Genomic DNA, 14,348 nt, shown 5'->3' on the forward strand with positions numbered 1-14,348 from the left:
AGGATCTCTGAAACTATAGAGTCCCTCTAAACCTGAATGTTGGACCTTCAGTGGAGAAATCACTTGATTTCCTCACAGAGGTCTCTGAGTGGGAAACCAGCTACAGGGATGCAAGGCGAGGAAACAGTTGCTCCCCCTCCACTATGCTTAGGCCACCTTTCATAAGCAGATGCCTGTGGAAATTCTCAGTCATCCAGTCACAGTTGTCTCAAAAGTGCTTTTTCAAGACAACTGACTGATTTTTTTTCCCAGGAGGAAGAAGAGGAAGGAGAGGGGAGGGAAGAGGAAAAAGGAAGAAGTAAAGTTTCTCATCCAACAAATTTCATGAGCTGCTTGCAAGCAGATTCATCATTCCTAAGCGGATGAATACACGGTCTTGGAATGCTTGATACCTAATGGAGAAATTATTTTCTGAGTGGGCGGCTGCGCTCTTTGCATTGCGAGATGCAAAGAAGAGCCGTCTTTTCTCCTTCGCCTATTTTACTCGGAAAGGGGGAGGATGTCTTCCGAGTGCCAACAAATCTCTCCGTTTTACATCTGTCTCTCTCTCGAAGTCCGAATCCCAGAACTACTTTGTCACGGGGAGAGACGACGAGAGGGGCGGGGGAGAAAGGACAGAGCCGCGTCACCCCGCTGAGAAAAGATGTCAGGAACCGCTTTTGCGCAAGCGGATGCGGGCGTTTGCCAGGAGTAGTTCCGGTTGAGAACGCCGACGCCACTCCGCCTTACCTGGCTTGACATGCCGGCGGCCGCTGATTGGCTGAGCTGGCGCGGCCGCCTCGCCCAGTCGCCGTGACGGAGGCGGAGGGAGGAGAGCGAGAGAGCGAGCCAGCTGGGAGAGGCAGGAGGGGGAATAGGAAGCACTGCTGACGCCGCCGCTGTCGGGTTGCCGGCTGAAGTTCTTCCTCTAGGTCGTCCGAGCGCGCCGGCCGCCTCCGGCCCTGTTCCTCTCAATCTCTCTCTCCGCCTCTCTCTTCTCCTCCCCGCTTGCTCTTTACCCCACCCCACCCCTTCCCCTCCCGTCCATTCGCCCTTTTCCCCTTCGCCATGTCCACCCGCTCCTGCCGGGAAAAGGCGCAGAAGCAGAACGAGCAGCACCAGGCCATCCTGGCCAAGCTCTTGCGAGAGGAGGACAACAAGTACTGCGCGGACTGCGAAGCCAAAGGTGAGGGGGGGGGGGGTTTCTGGTTGGGGGGGGGAAAGGAGGCGTGGCTTCCGAGGCTCCCGGGCGATGGGGGGGGAGAGGTGAATGGAGGTGACGGGTGAGCCAGGTGAATGGGGGGCGGGGGGTGGCATCTGTTCCACGCGAGACGCCAAAGCACGAGGTGGGTATCTTCGGCTTGGGTGAAGCGTGGGTTGGGTGGGTTTAAGCATGGGGTGTTGTAGAAGTCATGCTTCGTGTCTTCGCTTATTTTAGGGACACCCCACCTTGATTATGGTTGTTGAGTAAGCCACGATGAGCAAGTGGTGCCGCGTAGGCACCGTTTGGCTTTAGGGGTGCTTAGCAGCTGTTAAGGGTCTGGCTTTGTTGCAAGCATGTGGCAATCTCAGTTTTCGGTGGTCGTTTCATTGCACTGTTGTGTTGATTTCTTTCTGATTTCTGGCGTTTCTAATTGTGAGCTGATTTTTATTCGTTTTTAATGAACCCACTACATTGTATTGTGTCCATTAGTGTAATGATAGTAAAATCATTACATTAATTAGGGGGATGATATATAAACTAGAAATCTATCTAAGCTTTCATGAATGGACATTAGATCATTCCATTATTTCAGAGTCGGGAAAAGCTTTGTGGTTTATATTGTACAGTGGTGTTTGCCCTAGAGCTTTCTCAGTTTGTCTTGGTTTTGCTCAATCCTCAGTCCTGGCTAAAGAAAGATATGAGTCATATCAGAAGGCAAATATTGCTTTTCCTGAGTGCACAAAAGGAAGTAGCTACCTTTATAAATACTGAATTACTTCTGGGAAACATTGGCACACTGAGAATAAAAAATAACCCTGGTTGCAAAAGTTAGTGGAATGTATTTTCTGTAGATTGCTATAATTACATTGATAAAATGGCATTTGTTGATTTTTCCAAATTCAGTCTCTTTCTCTTATGTGCAATTTTCAAATCTGTGACTTTTTCAAATAGAATTTAAGTTTTCTATTATAAAAAAACCCTGTACAATCAAATGTAAAGCAGTTCCCAAACTCTATTGAAATACGATATTCTTGGTAATTAAGCCATTATAATATTTGTTTATATTAAACAAATCTTACATAACAAACTAAAGGATAGGGAAGTATTCTAAACCATTTGTCCACTTTTTTTTCCTTTGAAATTGAGGTTGAATTTTTACTTGTTTCCAAGATGAGACTCACTTTTAAGATTGATTTAGTTTTGATTTATCCAACCTTTCCTCTTGTTTTCTTACTCTGCCTTAGAATATAATATTTTTGCAGTTAGCGAAGATGTCATATTTTCTCTAAATCATTTTATAAGAAAAACGTAGTAGAATTTGTGGAAGAAATTGGCATATGCACAGCATACATTTATCAAATTTAGTTTAGAGTATATACATGCATGTATGTCATCTGTATATAAAAATACTGTATGTATTGATACTTTATGAGATATAAAGAAAGTTTTATTTGAATATTTGGAAGATAGATTTTACATAAAAGTATTTTTTTATCTTTATTTATCTTTCCTCTATAAATGGGAGTAGGTTTGTAGCTTGCTAGAATATAAGAAAAAATGCCAATACTAGAAAGTATTTTAAAAATATTTTTACTTGCCATTCGACAAATAAGATAACTTTAAAATAAAAAAGTTTTCTCAGTCAGAAAAAATATTATTTAAATAAAAAGAGTCTGATTTTAAAACAACATTAAGGGCCAGCAGAGCTGTTATGAATAAATTTTGAAACACTTGAAATATTGGGTGAAATCCAATGTGTCTTGAATGGGCTTGAACTATTTCTCTCTGTAACTTCTTATGAGATTAAAAAAATTGTTCTGGTATTGTGAAGCTCTCCAGGACAGATTCTGAAGCCACAGCACCCCTTTTCCAGCTTCACCAATGAGAATTGTGTTTGTTGTTAAAACTAAAAAAAATTGAATTACATATTAAGATAAGGGATGGCTCATAGTGGGCATGATGGCTCAATCATTAAAGATGCTGAACTTATCGGTTTGAAAGTTGACAGCCCGTGTTCAAGACCCAAGTGCTCCGCAATCGGGTGAGCTCCAATTCCTGTCCACCCAGTAGCTCCAAAGTAGACTAATGGGAACTACTTCAGTTGGAAAGTAACAGTGCTCCATGTATCTTTGGCATATAGCAATACTAATCACATGACCATGGAAAACGTCTTCCTTGGCCAAGAAACCGAGATGAGTGCAGCACCCTAGAGTTAGACACGACTGGACAGGGAAACCTTTTTATTTTTATTAACAGAATAATGTATAAACATAAGCAGGTCACCACTATCTATCTTGCCTATCTATCCTGAACTGTGTGTTCTCACAGTGTGCAACCAATCTCCCAGCAGATGGTCTTCAGAGAAAGACACACTACCAATAAGGATAATTGTCATTGATCCCCATGACTTCCATGATTTGGTCCAAACCTTTTTAGAAGCTAGCCAATCTTGTCGCCAGCATCACCTATCTTGGTAGTGAATCCCAAAGTTTATTCCAAATATATTTGATTTTTTTTGTGTGTGTATGTATGTATGTATGTATGTATGTATGTATGTATGTATGTATGTATGTATATATATGTGTGTGTGTGTGTGTGTGTGTGTGTGATTCATTATTGTCACACTTAGAGTTTTTGAACTATGTCAAAAAGTTTTAGAACATGTTTTTCCTGGGGGTTTGTGTACTTAATTTACCTTAGAATCATTTTTTTTCTGAGAGAAAAAAATGTCTGTTTTTATTGGTTAAAAACAAACCTGCATAAAATTAATTTATAAATGTATAATTTATTTATAAAACGCATATCTGGGGCTCTCTGATTCCAGAATAATTTGGTTGCCTTATGAAAAGAAAGAAAATTACAGTATTTAGTTACCCAAAAAGGAGCAATAAAATCCTGATTACAATACAGTGCCCAACCTAAAGGGGTCCATCAACTAATGTATTCCAGGCTTAGGGTATGATCTAGGTGGCCAAAGGTTTGGTTTTTTTTAGATTGGGAGATTACATACAATTTAAATCTAGGAGATGCTGTTCCAGAGGACAGATGTTCCATCAGAGCACTCACACTTCCTGGGTCCTACTAGGTAACACTATTCTATTGATGGGACCAAGAGCCAACACTTTCTAATTGTGTGAGATGGATAGAAGCCAAAGCAGACTGTTGGTCTCTCAGATAACTGTCCCCTATACTACGTGGGACTTTATAAGTGATAGCTAGTATCTTGAATTGTACCCAGAATCTATTGATAACCAATGCAGCTTGCAGAAAAGAGGTATTTACAGAGACATTGTGAGAGCTGCCTGTAATTGTTCCCTGTATGTTCCCTGCATTTTGGACAAGTAGTCCACAAGCAAAATGATTAAGGCATGAGTAAATATAAACAAGGTCTCTTGATCCAGGAGCTAATGCAGATGTTACAAAAGATGGATCTCTATAAAGGTTTTCCTGGTAACAGCTGCTGTCTGTTCCTTGAACAGGAAGTGAAAGTCCAGAAAGATTCTCAAATTGCACACCAGCCTTAAATGGCTAAGTACAGGACCATTCAGGAAGCCTCCTGAGCTGGATAGCCCAAATATTTGATTTTGCTTGAGTCTGTTCCTCTCCATAAAGGCTCCAACAGCCTCTAGGCATTGAGCAAGAGAGTGACGACATCACTTGGCTAGTCCAAGGTCAAGATGAGACAGCTGAGTATCATCAACATACTGATGATGTCAATCTGATGTTATCCTAAGTATGGGCTCATTGAGGTTTAATCTTCAGCTTCCTGCAAGGGTATTCTAGGTTTCTGTTCTAACATTTCATTTCCTGGAGAAAATGAAAACCAGAACATTCTCTAAAATCAACAAACAGCAAGAGGCCACTTAAGAGTGATCTGATCTGAGATCTTCATCATCTACCTGTTTCAGATAGAGAATAAGTCCTTTGATAAACATCAATCAAATTGTCAGGGAATGTCCTAAGCTTACCCTGGAAGCCTGATGGATTTCTTAGAAGTCTGGAGCAGACCAGTCTAATAGGTCCTTCCTTCCTGGGAGGGGAGGGGAGGGAACAGCACCACCAGCAACACCAAGTGACCAACGGCCATAACAAAGAACTGTTAATATCCTGACTTGTAGATCACATTGCAACTGCCCCAAGATGAAAATCAGATCTCGTATGGGACCCCCTGGTATGCACCCGACACATAATCATTTGAGTCAGGATCGTGGTTGATATAGTGGCCATGAACTCCAAGAACATGTTGGATAACCATTTGTCTGAAATGGTATAGGGTTTCCTGTCTAGGCAGGGGGTTGGACCAGAAGACCTCCAAGGTCCCTTCCAACTGTTATTCTATTCTATTCTATTCTATTCTATTCTATTCTATTCTATTCTATTCTATTCTATTCTATTCTATTCTAACTCTTTAGCTGCCCTAGACTGTTCCCACCAGAAGCTGGTTCAAGTCTCCAAGTCCTCTCCAGGGAAAGAATGTAGCAACTCAGGGATATAGCTAAGCAGCAGGGAGACTAATATAGCAACAACAAGCACAACTGCTTCCTAGAGCCCAGTTTCCATCACAAAGTGTCATATCCAGTTATCTTCACTGCATAAGTCTGTGAAAGCCATCAAGTCTTCCACGGTGACAACTGCTCTTCAACCTCCCTTATTTCAGAGTACAGCTGATGCTGTACACATGACACCTAACAGGCACAACAACTACAAGAGAGAAATACTCCCCCTCTGGGCTAGTCAGACTTGGTCAAACATGTCAAGCTGCCTGCTTCTTCCTTGATCAATCATGGGTAAATATGGTCTTACTGCAAACTCAGCAGGCATTTAAAAGCCCTAAACCAGTGCCACCAAGGTTCCATTGACTTAGGTGAATTCTGATCTGAGAGCTAGAATGCAGGATCAATTAGAACCATCTAATTGATATCTAATATCAGATTCCCATCATATCTCCCTCTTTCCATCACCATGCTGATGTTATCACCTGCCTATCACTCACCTGATGTTATCACCCGCCTTCATTTCTCCTCCTATTCCAGCCCTGCCTTTAGTCTCCCTAACCTGAAATTCATTCAATCAATTTTCTACATATAACACACCCAAGCCTAGCTGTTCCTGCCCTTGGCACTAGTCAAAGGAAGAGACCAATCTAAGTGAATCAACCAACCAACCAAACATTCCAGCAGTCACTTGTTCCCCTCACAATTACCCCATCCCTCCAGTCCAGATTTCAGATTAAACACAGGCTATGCAGGGGGCAGTGAACATGTAATAGAATAATCTCAAACGATTCAGACTTGGAAATCTGTAGCTGCAGAGCCTGGCCAATATGTTCCTCATCTCAGCCTTGTTCCCACTGTCACAATCAAACCCATCATATCAGAATTACTTTTAAAGGATTACAACAGAAGCTCACTTGAACATTTAAAAGTAATTTATCCATCCGAATCTACAGTATGCCAATACTTTTCCTTGGGTTGTAAAGATCTAAGACTGTATTTCTTAAAAAAAATTGCCTCGGGATCACTTAAAAAAATTATGGAGGACTACAAGACACTTTTATTTGTATGGTTTATACTTATTGATACTTGTATTAAATATTAAAATTGACGCATTTCTTTTACCACCATTGCTTCTCACAGTTGTTTTATCATTTACAGAGATGAAATTCTGTTAGGATTCACTAACTGATCTATAAAGTTTAAGTTTAAACATAGTGGTAAAATCTTATTAAACAGCATTTACATTAAATATCTGAAAGCTGTAAAGTTCAGGGATTCTTCAGGTGTGGAAAATATTCCTATCTTTAAAAAGCTTCAAATCTATTTTGGCTTTGAAATGAATCACTGTGAGATAAGATGATATATGAAATACATGGAAATATTCTGAGATGAAACAATTTATACATTTACCTTTAAATCCTCTCTTGTTTCCATGTTCCCTAAGATGTACTGGAAACATTGGACTATAGATTCTACCTCATCCCATTGTATCTTGCTTCCTTCCTTAGACACCCTTGCTAATTTTAATGTGCAGTAGTTTGAACATTCTTTGCCATTCTTTTCCAATCCTGTGACAACTGTTGAGTTTTCCTTGTCCTTAATAGTCCTTAATAGTAATTCCTTATATATAAGGCTTTAAAACATTATTTTTTTTAATTTTTCAATATATAATGAAACATTCATACTTTTACTTTATTATATAAAAATATGCTAAGAGAAATCGTGCTGTTTTGTTATCCTTCTGTCTGCCTCTGATAAAATTATCTAAAAATAACAAATTAAATACTATTTGGATATTCATTATGGTACAGAATTTGGTGAATCTTTAAAATATAAAAGAAGTCTACTTCTATTTGATAAGATACCAGATTTATTTTGCAAGTGCTAATACTATTCAATCTGCTTCAGCCCTTATGTTTTGTGGTTCAGACAGTGATGATTTTTTAAAATAAGATCTGTCATTGTCCCCATCCTTGTACTTCATTTTCACATTGAGAATTTGTTTCATTCTGTGTAATGTTAAATTTAAAAACCTTCATAAACCGTTTTAATAAGACCATTATTATTTATTTTAAATGCTCTGAAGCTTGCAGCTTCCTTCTGGATGTAATTTCCTGACACCTAAGGTGGCCTTTTTGGTGGCCATCACCTCCGCCAGAAGGATATCTGAACTGCAGGCTCTGTCTACCAGGGAAGATCTCTGTGTGTTCCACCAGGACAGGGTAGTGCTAAGGTTGGACCCCTCCTTCATACTCAAGGTGTGCTCTTCCATTACTCTCAGGAGCTGATACTGCCCAATTTCTGCCCGGACCCTTCTCACCATTAGAGAGGAAGTGGCACACCTTGGACATGAGGAGGACTCTGAGGATTTACCTCAGAAGAACCAGGCTGAACAGGAAGTTGGAAGCCCCATTTGTTTCCTTCCAGCCGGGGTCCCTGGGGAACAAGGTGACTACCACCACAATAGGCAGGTGGTTAAGAACCTGTATTGCGTCTGCCTATCAGAAGATGTCTGCAAACATCGAGCTCTATCACAGCACATTCTACACGAAGCGTGGCCACTTCGGCGGCCTGGGCCATGCAGGCTTCACTATCTGAGATCTGTAGGGCAGCCATGTGGTCTTCCCCCTCACCATTCGTGAGGAATTACAAGTTGGACTCTTTTGCTTCTGCGGAAGCCTCATTCGGACGTAGGGTGTTGCAGGCTGTTCACAAGGCGGGGGAGAGGTCTCACCAGGCATAAGTTTGGGCATATACTCAAATGTGTAACCCTCCCTAGGGATGTGTAGGCTTTGGTACGTCCCATCCTGGATACTCCTCCCCTCACTATGGAGAAAGGGCGTTGGTACTTACCTGATATGCCTCTTCTCATAGTGGGGGAGGAGTATCCAGCCCCTCTCTGATATGGGTATGTTGTGAAATTGTTATGTTGTTTGTTGAACTGTTCTGTTGAAGTAATAAATAAAAGTTTGAAACTAAAATAAAGTCTAGAGTGGATGACACAGCAAGTCGGATAGAGTTCTTTGCTGATAACTGGGTGGAGCCTGGTGACCAAGGCGTGGCTAAAAGAGCTTATCTGACTCAGTCCAATCAAGAGAGGACAAGGTCAACCCATCCTGGATATTCTCCCCCCCCCCTATGAGAAGAGGCGTATCAGGTAAGTACCAACGCCCTTTTGCTGTCACAGAGAGGAAGGGGTTGAAAGCAGCTGAGGGGGGGAGGACAAGAAGTAATGATTGGAAACTTATCAAGGAGAGATCCAACTAAGGAGAAATTTCCCGACAGTGTGAACAATTAATCAGTGGAATGGCTTGCCTCCAGAATTTCTGGGTGCTCCACCACTGGAGGTTTGTAAGAAGAGATTGGATAGCCATTTGTCAGAATGGAATAGGCTTTTCTGCTTGTGCTGGGTTTGGACTAGAAAACTTCGAAAGTCCCTTCCAACTTTGTTACTGTTTCCTTTTCCTTCGTTGCATTCCCTCTCCCCACCATGAAAGTTCTTTACCATTTCCCAGATATGTGTTATCTGAAGATAGAAATCACGTATGAAATGCCAGTGGAGAATTACTTTTCTCCAGTGTGCTGTTGCTAATTATTATATTGATAATTAACCTGTGCACATGGTTTTGCCTTTCATTTTCAGCACCATTTATTACTTTAAAAGGGATGTTTCTTTGATACGTATGTGCAGTCTCACATTTATGCCTGCAGCTGAATTAGATTAGCAACAACATATAAATCTTGATAAATCTGTATCTCATTTATTTAGGCAAATAACTCTTCTTTAGGGAGGGAAATTTCAGATTTTTGTCATAAATGCTTCCTTGAATGCTTTCTCACTGTAGGTTCAAGGTGATTCGGTATTCATTTATATTGTGTTTTCATTTCTAGTTTGATATAATACATGTATTAATTATTATTATTTTTTTGTAAAAAGTTTTTATTGGTTTTAAAACATTTATAGGGAAAAGGTAATAGGATACATAGAAAATTTTAGTAGCCCCCATGTTAGCAGTAGAAATCCCCCCAAATCTCACACTTCTCCAATTTTAGAAGTAACATGTAAAGGGTAGCATAAACAGAATTCTTATTTTATATCAACAATGTGTTCAATCATCTCTTTCTTTGTCACTTTCTAGTATATCAACAATTACAATAATATTTCAGATATATTTATTTTTGTGACCTGAGCCTTTTCGATACTGCTCCCTCCTCCCTGCCCCCAGGTGGAGCCATGCCCCCCCCCCTTCTCCATATCTTGTACGTTGCTGGCTTTTTCCCCACCTCCGCTATCTTCGTCCTCTGGGAGGGAAAAATGTTTTTTAATAAAGGCCTCTGCCTCATCCACTGTCTTAATTCTAATTCGGCTTCCCTCCCAGAAAATCAGCATTCCTTCTGGCAATAACCATCTGAACCAAATTCCTCTATTGTATAGTTTCTTTGATAAGAAAGAGTACTTCCTCCTTTTTTCTCTAATCTTTTTTGGAATTTGCTTAAGAATGGTAATTTCTTTATCTTGGTATTTTAGAGGTCCCTCCCTTTGGGCCCCTAGTACCTCATTTCTCGTGGTCCTCCTGAGAAATTTAATATGTACCTCTTTTGGAACATTATGAGTTCTGGCATATGCTGAATTAATTCTATAGACCAGGTCCATATCCCACCACATCTGCTCTTTGTTTCTCTTAAGGTATTCTGCTAAAATTGTGCTCGTAATATCTTTAAGATCTTCATTTTCTGTCTCAGGTAGATTTTGGAACCTGAGAAAAAAAGACATTCTTTCCAATTCTATTTTGGCCATAAAGTTTTCCAGTTCTAAATTCCCCTTTCGGACCTCCTTAACCCTTTCCTCAGTCCCAGCTGTCCCTTCCTCCAGTACCGCAATCCTCTGTTTATTTTCTGTTGTGTTATGTTGTACCACTCTGAGTTCATTTTTGAGGTCTGCCACTTCCTTCCTCAGTTTGTTTTGGCCTCTCATAATTTCCTGAAACATTTGGTTGACAGATAATTCTTTTGAACTCTCTCCAGCCGCTTCTTTTTGTAGCAATGAAGTAATTTTCGGCTGCTGGGTACTTGGGCTGGAAGTCGCCAATGCAGGAGCCGAAAGTGACTTGCCCGTTGGTGGTTTCTTAGGTCCCATTGTCTAAGTTCAGAGATGGTGAATCTTTTACAAAGAAAATGGCGTCGCTGGAGTGCGCAGCCGGGCTGGTCCAGGGTAGCAGACAAATCCGAAAGTAAAAAGTTCTCCTTCACTGTTCCAAGACACAGAGGTACACCAGGAAGGGAAAAACCAAATAATCAAATCCAGAAAGTCCACGAAACAGAAGAGATCTGGAGCACCCTCAAGGGAGATATTAAAAGATGCCAGAAATTATCATTTTCCCCCCAGGGTGGTTTTAAAAGGCAGATTTCATTTATAAGTACAGAAGCGAGAACGGAGGGGAGCCATCTTGACTCCTCCTTTCCGCAGGGAGAAGAGCAAAAGTTTTAATTTTTAAAAACAGCTCAGCAAGCACTCTTGCAACTGTGATTTCAGTCTTTCTCACATAGTTAATTCGAGTGGCAAATCAGCCTTTGTTCTCTCTCCATTCCGAAGTGGAGAGAGAGAGAGTTTGAATGCCGCTTTATCCGAGGGGGGGGGGTTTAGAAAAGAAAAAACTCCCCCCTCCAATCTTCGGTTTAAAATAGATTGAACAGAAACTTACGATAGCCTGCTGCTTATCCGTTACCGATAGTTGAAGAGATTAGGAAGGATCCTCCACAACCAACATTTCAGCCACTCTTCCTTTGATTAACTTATTTCCTCCGGAGCCCATTCGGCGAAGGGGCAAGCATGCCCCCCTTCTGCTCCCCAGCTCCTGGGGCGAAGCTGGAAAACCTCCCACCGGCTGCCACCGAGTCTGGGGGGGTTCCAACAAGCCGCCCTACTGCAGGGGTCCCCTCCAAGGCCCCCTGTGCTCCAAACGAAGCCCACCGAGAAGACAAGCGGCACACAAAACGTCCGTCGCCTGCAGGGACCGGAAGTCAACCAATACATGTATTAATTATTAAGGAAGATGCAAGTCATGTTTGCCTTATATTCAAATTTGTGCTCTCAGTAGGATTAGATAAATTACTAAGGATACATTATTGCTCAGTGTTGTTTATGTGTGTGTGTGTATGTGTATGCATATATAGAACTTCATGTTTAAGCAGTGCAATAGAACTGGAAATATTTGAACATTTTTTCAGTTATAATATATTAGGTAAATTAAGCTCTACAGTAGACTAAACACAAGAAAGATGTTTCACATGCAACTGTTTCAAGATTGTTTTTTAATGCCTAGGTTTTCTACAAAAATTTAATAGTAATACGTCATTCTCTAACACATGCTTGAGATAACCATGAGAAAATGAGAAAAAATTAGAGGTTGGAATTGTGAAACGGAGTGAGCAGGGACTCTGGAAATATTTGGACATCCTTTGAGGGACCATAAGTGCAACTTGAGTAATTTAGCAAAGTTGACCATGTTAGTAGCATGCTGAATTTGTGAGTCTAAGATACCTTTCAGTTGTGGGAGAAAACAAAGGAAATAATGTAAATCAGAGCATAAGTCTTTTATTTCAGAGGAGAATAACAAGCATGTCATTTTAAACTTAATCATGTTATTTAAATGCTTATCAGCTCCTTATATATTAATTATATGAAGTGAAACCTATAGTTATTTTCTGGACCTCCAGACCAGATAAGTGATACTAAGCCACCTATCCTAAGGGAATTCATATCCACATATAGTATATCATTCAGAAATAACATCTAAAATGGCAAGTCCCACATTGTCCCTAACCCACACAAATAAATCGGCTGATTATGGACTTTAATTAGACTCAGCCCTAAGGAAATCGAAGCAGTCAAAACATAGCAGGTGGCATTTCTACTTTGGCATGAAAAATAATGCAAAGTAGTAAAGAATAGGGCTAAAAAAATGGTACAAAGTATAGTGGAATCAACTCTGTGGTTAAATAAAACTATCAACAGTTGGGCTTTCAGAATTTCCTGTCAGTTGAATTTTAGCTAGCATTCCAAAGATGATTGATTCCAAGAAACAATAAAGCAATGATCAATAGAATAAAAGGGCCAGAAATCATATCCAGTTCCTGCATTATCTATTAATAAACTTTCAGGTTGGAACACTTAAAGATTGCTTTTTCACCAAGGGTTTAGGCAGCCAATTTTAGATTGTGACTTAAAAGTTGTCATTTACAGCTCTCCAAAGTTTCTTTGCTTTGTATCCTAGAAAGATACACATAATAAAATATACCAACTCATTAACTTTCATTTCTACAGTATACAGTCAGTTAGCATAGCATGCTGCCATGGACCTATTTCTAGGAGCCTTTCACCTAAAAAAAAATAGACTTATAAAGCAAGATAGTGCTAGGTAATGTCAGAAGAAGTGGAAGAAACATACTGTTTGCATACTTTTTACCACCAATGAAAACTTGCTTAAATGGATTTTTCTTGTTATCAGCTGACCTAATCATGTGCTTGTGTTCTAAAGAGTGATGGAACCATCTTACTTTTTTATTATGCATTTCACTTACCTATTAGAATGGAAATAATTTTAAACAAAAATACTGTATACAAAATCAATAAAATATCTTTAACCTCATATTACTTCAGAATAAATGTCAAGCCATGGCCTTTTTAATTTTTCTTTAAAAAATGACAGTGTGCCTTTTGTCAGCTCTTTGAGGTAGACCAGATCAGGAAAAAATAAAAACTAGAACTCCGTTTGATTGATACAGGCTATAACAGAGGTGGGTTGCTCCCGGTTTGGCTAAACCAGTAGTGGAATTCACGCCTGGGTCACAGAACCAGCAGTGACCCAGGTCTGCCATGCCCCCGAACCGATTCTCTTGCTGCCGCTGGGTCAAAAATTTTGATTTTTAGTGAATGCGCATGCGCAGTTCTAACACTTTAGCTTTCAACCAGAAATATTACCACTCATATACTGTAAATGTGGATCATACTTGAAAGCTGATACTTTCATTTTTAATTGCCAGCTTCCTGTTCTATGTGTCTATGTTTGTGTGTATGGATGTGCGCATACATGCATAAATTTGGCTGACTCAGAAGATCTTGTGGATACCAAAATATCTGTGGTGTCCATAAGGATCACATTGCTTTTACATCCTTGAAATAAGTACAACAATAATGTTACTTTTTCTATACAAACTTGATAGTTTTGTTCATTTAAGAGATAAATCATATTTCTTTTATACGGTCATTCAGTGCGCACTTCTGCTAGTCGTATTTTTATTGTCTTTGGGTTCAAATAGGTAATGCTAAGAACAGAAGCCCTTCCTTTAATGGCTTAGAGGTGAACTTGTTCATTGTGTGCATACATAGACTGTGCCACTAGGTGGAACCATTAACCAAGTGAATCGTTCTCGTAATTGTTTGATTTGCTTTAAGTTACAATTCCTTGGATATCAGGAAAGTCTAGCTAATAGAGAAACTATTGAAACCTCTCAGATTGGCAGAAGTCAAGAAAGCTATTTTCCTGCTTCCTACACAAGGAGCACTGTGGTCATCACCCTGCATTTTATCTGTAGCTAAATCAATATAATAAAGATAATCTGAACTACAGAAAGATGAGTAATATTCAAAGCCATCCTTCTTTCTGTAA

General features: G+C 40.1%; 1 protein-coding gene across 3 annotated transcripts in view; it reads left to right on the plus strand.

Moving 5' to 3' along the window:
* The first annotated feature begins 792 nt into the window (after positions 1 to 792).
* The window catches only part of SMAP1 (small ArfGAP 1), a 66,910-nt gene continuing 53,354 nt past the window's right edge, over positions 793 to 14,348 (plus strand). For 2 of the 3 annotated variants that reach the window (XM_081941998.1, XM_081942000.1), the window contains exon 1: positions 793 to 1,165. In XM_081941998.1, coding sequence (XP_081798124.1) covers positions 1,048 to 1,165 — 118 coding nt within the window. In that variant the 5' untranslated portion in view covers positions 793 to 1,047. The remainder of the gene's footprint in view (positions 1,166 to 14,348) is intronic. The other variant, XM_081941999.1, reaches the window with a different exon arrangement.

This window comes from Natrix helvetica, assembly GCF_964273705.1.
Source record: "Natrix helvetica genome assembly, chromosome: 2".
In the NCBI taxonomy this organism is placed as follows: Eukaryota; Metazoa; Chordata; class Lepidosauria; order Squamata; family Natricidae; genus Natrix; species Natrix helvetica.